We start from the raw sequence: 6,782 nt of genomic DNA on the forward strand, positions 1-6,782 counted from the left end.
TATTTCTCCCGGCAATCTTGATTCCAGCTTGTGCTTCTTCTAGCCCAGCGTTTCTCATAATGTACTCTGCATAGAAGTTAAATAAGCAGGGTGACAATATACAGCCTTGATGTACTCCTTTTCCTATTTGGAACCAGTCTGTTGGTCCATGTCCAGTTCTAACTGTTGCTTCCTGACCTGCATATAGGTTTCTCAAGAGGCAGGTCAGGTGGTCGATCGGGTGTTAATTCTCCATTAGTCTATGAAAGGATTCGGGGTGCCCGGCCCGTATCATGGTCAGGAATGCAGAGTGTGCCTTCTTCGGTGGTACTCTCTTGGCTGCTCTTGTTTAAGATCCTTGTACGAACAGCCACAGTTGAAAAGCACGTAAGCTGCCAGCACCATAGAAAGGCCAGTGACACTCCCATTCTTCATGTTGAAATACTTGTTGTAATACTGGTAATAACCTCTTTGCAATATTCAAGCAATGCCTTTAGGGATATAATCTTACATTAGTATCCAGCTTGGCAGCTCCCTTAATTTGACATCTAGGAGTTTCTTCTCCTTTAGTTGTACAACTGACGCCATCTTGGAGTCCTGGCTGTCTGCTCCAGTAGGAACTCTTCCCTGTTGAGCAGGGTTTAAGGTACACACAACAAAAGGCCTTTCCACGTTCTTCATAGGCTTTCTCACCACTATGAATTCTCTGATGCAGAAAAGAGATGAATTTTTTCCAGATACAAATGTTTTTCTGTCACTGATTATTTTATACCTTGAATCCAAATCTGTATTCCAGCTTGTTTCTTCCCCCACAACCATCCAGGGGTCTTTTCCTTGCTCCAATAACACAATTATGTCTGGTTTAGAAATGAAATGGCCCAGTGAGGCCAAGTTACTATAGTTCTCCATCATCCCATCTTGGTACGGTTTCTTCTGAAGAGAGTCCCACTCATGAGGAAAGAACTGTGTAACCAACATCCCTAAATGTTATTGGTCCACAGGCCATGGCTTTAGATCTACAAGAGCTGGTCAGTCCTCAGAATTCCTTTACCAGAAAAAAAAAAAAAAAGAGTCCAAGAAACCCGGACTATCCCTCACAGACTCAGGCTGCCTCTGACACAGTTGTTTCCATGGCAGCCTACTCGTTTCTCGCTTAGATGGATGCTACTCACAAGCCACTGGCATCAAGAAGCAGGAAAAAACCCAAAGTGAAAGTCACCTGTTCCACTGTAGGAAGTGCCATCTCAGAGCCTTGGTCTTTGATGAACATCTTGAGCCTCTGTACCAACCCTTGACTACCTATCTCTAGACTTCTTACGTGGGGGAAAAAATCAATGCCCTAATTGTTTAAGTCACACATAAGTCAGTTGTTGTTCAGTCCCTAAGTCATGTCCAACTCTTTGCGATCCCATGGATGGTGGCATGCCAGGCCCCTCTTTCCTTCACTATCTCCTGGAGTTTGCTCAGGTTCATGCCCATTGAGTTGGTGATGCCATCTAACCATCTCATCCTCTGCTGCCCTTTTGCCTTCCATCTTTCCCAGCATCAGGGTCTTTTCCATTGAGTCAGCTCTTCACATCAGGTGGCCAAAAGATTGGACCTTCAGCTTCAGAATCATCCTTCCGATGAATATTCAGCATTAATTTCCTTTAGCATTGACTGGTTTGATCTCTTGGCAGAGCAAGGGACTCTCAAGAATCTTCTCTAGTCCCACAGTTTGAAAGCATCAATTCTTTGGGACTCAGCCTTCTTTATGGTCCAACTCTCACATCTTTACATGACTACTGGAAAAACCATAACTTTGAACATATGGACCTTTGTCAGCAGTGATGTCTCTGGTTTTTAATATGCTATCTAGGTTTGTCATAGCTTTTCGTCCAAGGAGCAAGTGGCTTTTAATTTTTTTCTAACTTTCCTTTAATGAATGTTTAACACGTACACTACAGTACACGGTGATACAATGAATTCCCATCACCACCCAGCTGTAATAGTTGTCAATATTTGACTAACCTTGTAAATTCTCACACTTTCTCTGTTAATAATTAGAACTTAAAGAATTCTGTAACAAAAGTATGTGAAATACTGTGGAAGCACAGACAAGACTGACTAACTTGGCCTGAGGTGGAGGGAGAGGCTTATCAGGAGAGACTTCACATAGGAAGTAACATCAGCACAAAACTTAAGGGTGTAGGAAGTAACATCAGCAGAAAACTTAAGGGCAAGTAGAAAATGGAAGAAGGATATTGCTAGTAAAACTTAAAGCATTTATAAAGGGCCTTTATGATACAGTCAAATAATGGGAAATAAATTGGTGTGGATAGAATATAGAGTTTATTAGAGAAGAGTGTCAATACGTGAGTTTAAAAAGATGATTTGATGCCAAGTCATAAAACAACATACATACCATACCAAGAATTCTCAGGCTCATATTACAGGTACCAGGAAATGAAGAGTGTGATTAGGTTTGGAAAAATAACACTGACAGTAATATCACCTGTGATTCTGGGGTAGAAAATAGAGGAGACAGTAAACTTTACCAACAGTCCAAATGATAGAAAGGGCTTCCCTGGTGACTCAGAAGGTAAAGAATCCATCTGCAATGAGGAAGACCTGGGTTCAATCCCTAGGTTGGGAAGAAACCCTGGAGGAAGGTATGGGAACCCACTCCAGTATTCTGCTTTGGAGAATCCCACGGACAGAGGAGCCTGGCAGGCTACAGTCCATGGGGTCACACAGAGTCGGACACAATTGAGCAGCTAAACACAGCAAATGATAGAAAGGCATTTAGTGATAATTGTAGTGGACTTGGGCAGGGGAGATAACTTTACAAGGTATTTCAGAGGAAGAATTAACATGATTTGTTCCCTGGATAGGACGTGGAAAAGAGAGTCAAAGTCATCATGACTTGAGGAGATAAGATGGTGCCATTATTGGAGAGGTAATATAGCAGAAGACAGGATTAAGCAAAGTGCAGAAGATAAGCTTGGTCTTTGAAGTCTGAAGTACTGATAGAATGTTCAGGTGGAGGTATCCAGGGGGCCCAAAGGAAATATACGCCTGAACCTTAGGACAATTTCAAACCAGAGAGTCCCATAACTTGTCTTTTCTGCCACATATTGCATTTGTCATATGTGTGTATGTTTACATACACATATATGTGGATATATATCCACATTTGATCCTCATTATTCATGGATTCCATATTTGCAAATTCATCTACTTGCTAAGATTTATTTAAACTCCCAAATCAATATTTGTGCTGCCTTCACAACCATTTGCAGACATAGGCAGAGTGACAAAAAAAATTGAAATGCCTGAGGTTTACGTTCTCAGCTGAGGTTGACATCTTGCCCTCTTGTTTCAACTCTCATACTATAAAGAAGTGTCTTTTTTGCCGTCTCCTTCGTGCCATGTTTTTCACATTTTTAATGCTTTCTTGGTGGGTGATTTCACTGATTAACTTGGCCTCTGGGTTCTGTACAGAAGTACTGTGTAGTGTGCCTGAGCACCAGAAAGTTGTGATGTTTACTAATGGTGAAAATATGTGTGTTAGATAAGCTTTGTTCAGTCATGAGCTATACTCTTGGCCATGAGCTCGCTTTTAATGAATCTACAGTATATATTAAATAAAATATCTCCAAATAAGTACACATTAAAAGAAATTACATATGATAGGTTGGTAAAATGTAAGCAGAGGCTTGTAGAAACTTAACCCTGTTTTCCATTTCCTAGAAGGGATGAAAGTATAGCATTCACCAGTTCAGTGTTGGCAAAACCTTTATAGAACATAACTACTGCACATAGCAAGAATCAGCTGTGTGTGTGTGTAAATCTGCTACTCTTTTATGAATAATCCTTGCATGTGTACAGTTCAGATATTAGTCCCAATCTGTGTTTGAGATTATGATCCCAAGATATATATATCTCTCTTTTCCTGTTAAAAAAATAAATCCGTATCAGACAAAAACAGTTTGCTTTTGCAGATGGATGATTCCATATTCCCTCAGCCAGTAGGTTTTTCATAAAATGGAATAGTGCAGAAACGTAGGTGACACTGACTGACAGAGTCTAAACGATCATCTTCAGCCCGCTTGGGCATAACATGCTTGTCAGTATCATATTGGTAGGCTGCCAGTTTCTTTTATAGTGACGCTTTCTCTTCCGCAAACCAGCAACATTTTCAGTCCCTATTATCTTAGAGAAATTTATTTTTACAGTGGTAGTCATGTGTGCGGGGATTTCATAATCCAAGACTAGTGTTTGTGCATTCATATCTGTCAATTTGCTTAAATACCACAGCCCAAAAGAATTTTTTAACCTTTCATTCATGAATGTTAGTACATATCAGTAGGGGTGTTTTAAAATGACAGGTATGATGTGAGAGTGAGAATCATCCATATCTTCTGATATAACATCAGCATTATGTTGCAAATTCACATTCACTTTTGTGTCTCTCTTTTTAAATTGTCTGCAAAGCTGAAAGCAGGGAATTCGCATTTACAGTCAAGGACAAGAAAACATACAACTCCTTGCAAATGAATGTTAAGCTCCCAAATACTTCTGTGCTTGTTTACATAAATCTGTTTTCTAATCACCTTTTCTCTTGGTATAGAAGATGTGCCCGGGGTTATTATTACCTAATACAGATATACTGTCAAGTATATAAAGTAACCAATCAGATGTCCACTTCGAGATGCTTCAGTTTAGGGTGGCTGGTTTACTTGTTCTATTTATTCTTCTAATGTGATCCTCTTCTGACTGTTGCGTGGTTATCGTATTAGGGTGAGTCTTTCTTGTTTTTACTGCAAGCAGTAGATTTTGTGTCTTGAAGTACGTTCAGAAATAACAGCGTTTCTTTCCCTTCTTATTCTTGGTGATAACCTTAGTTTTTATTCTTCATATGAGTCTACCTCATGAATCTGTTCTTCTTCTATATTATAACTAGTGTATTTAAGTTTCAGGATTGATATTCTTGAATTCTGAATTCAGAAAGCAGGGTATTTACAGTTGAATTGTGTAATTCTGTGAATTGATTCTGTGAATTGATGTTGAGTTTTCTATATTTTCATTTTCCACTGCTGATTTGGAGCAACCTAATGTTCCAATATTAATGATTATTTAAGGAGATTGACTAGCCCTTGAACTAGCTGAAAGAAAGTCTCTGTTACCTTGTTCCAATTTCAGTGAACTATTGTGCTATATAGAGATATGTTACAATTTCAGGGTTTTATGTAGAGTTCTTCAGTACATGGTAACCAAGTGGGAATACCTTCTGAGACTTATAAAAATGCAGGAGATTAACTAAAAGATGAAAATATCTTTCTCGATATCTCCCTAATTGAAGTACAGGGTAGTATCTATAAATGGCAATTAAATCATATAGTTCCAGAGAAAACTGTTTAAAAATCTTTGGTGATTTATTGGTTGTGTCTCTAAATAATTTTATATTGATGGCTGCATTTATGAGTTTATATTAGCTGTTTATTATCCTCCAGTCTTTTCTTACATGTGTCTCCTTTAATGTGTCCATTTCCATCTCTGTTTTACTCACTCAAATACTTTAATTTCTTTTCTTCAACAATCTGTGAACAATCTCTCCTCGTATCCCCAGATCAAGACTTTTTTCTAAAGAAGTACTGAGTAGTTGCCTTTCTCACTGGCTTTGTATGTATAAATTGTTTGCTGTTTGTTATTAGTTTGCTTAGTTTCAGCTCAGTTTAACAAAAATCTCCCGAGTGCTTGTTGTGATGATGTGTGAGCTTAGTGGGGTAGGAAAATGTACTCTGGAGGCTTCCCAGAGAAGGTGATCCTGGACCTGAATCTGGAAGAACAAGTAAGAATTTCCTTTTCGTGGAAGGAGCATAAGTTTATATTGGCTAAGAGAACAGCATGAAGTTTGACAAGTAGTTCAGTATGGCTGTAGTGTGATGAAGTGGGAGATAGGAAATGAAGATGAAGAGATAGACTTGAGCCAAGTCATGGAGGGCTTTATGTGTCATACGTGGGCATTTGTTTTGTGGGTGAACTTGGACTTTATCCTTATCCTGTGAATAATAGCTTTTGAAGAGTTTGACAGGTGTGGCAGGATTTTCATTTCAGAGTGATCATTTTGATGGGAATATGGCAAATGACTTTGAGGTAGGGTAAGAGTGCATGCATAGAGGAGAGTAAACCAGATAGATTACTGATTCAGTCATATTGGGAGACAAAGCCCTGGATTTGGATACCATTAATAGGGGTGAAGTTGAGGACATAGACATGAAAAGTGTTTAGAGTAGAAATGAATCAGACATTTAAAGTAATTGGTGAAATATGAGATTACTGTCAGACTTTGATTTGAGTGTCTAAGTGGCTGTGGTGCTGTTAATAACCATAGCAGGGAATTTAAAGAAGGAATAGATGTTAGGAAAAGTTTTTGATGTATTGTACCTATAGTACTTTCAAGTGGAAGCATATAGAAAGCAGAATGTAGGCATCAGAGGAAAGGTTAGGATTAGAGATATTCATGTGGGGATCCTTTCAGTCCTGGTTGGAGCACAGAGAATGTGGGTAGATGTGAAGTAGGCAAAAAGCTGAGCCCTAAGGGGAAAGGAATGGAGAAGAAACTGGCAACCCACTTTAGTATTTTTGCCTGGAAAATCCCATGGACAGAGGAGCCTGGCGGGCTACAATCCAAAGGGCTGCAAAGAGTCAGAAAGACTGAGCAGCTAAATAAGAAAGGGAAAAGGGAAAGAGGAACCCAAGGCAGAAACTGAGCATGAAAAAGCTCTGTGTCTTTGCTTGAAAAGAGAACACAGGACAGC

General features: G+C 39.2%; 1 protein-coding gene across 1 annotated transcript; it reads right to left on the reverse strand.

Annotated features, from left to right (window-relative positions):
- Positions 1-235: 235 nt before the first annotated feature.
- On the reverse strand, positions 236-567 carry LOC120875482 (ATP synthase subunit f, mitochondrial-like). The gene is given in 1 exon segment (XM_040257308.1): positions 236-567. A coding segment is annotated over 1 exon segment (291 nt). The 3' UTR covers positions 236-276.
- Between the last annotated feature and the right edge of the window lie 6,215 nt (positions 568-6,782).

The sequence above is a fragment of the Oryx dammah genome, unplaced genomic scaffold (assembly GCF_014754425.2).
Source record: "Oryx dammah isolate SB20612 unplaced genomic scaffold, SCBI_Odam_1.1 HiC_scaffold_16, whole genome shotgun sequence".
Taxonomy (NCBI): Eukaryota; Metazoa; Chordata; class Mammalia; order Artiodactyla; family Bovidae; genus Oryx; species Oryx dammah.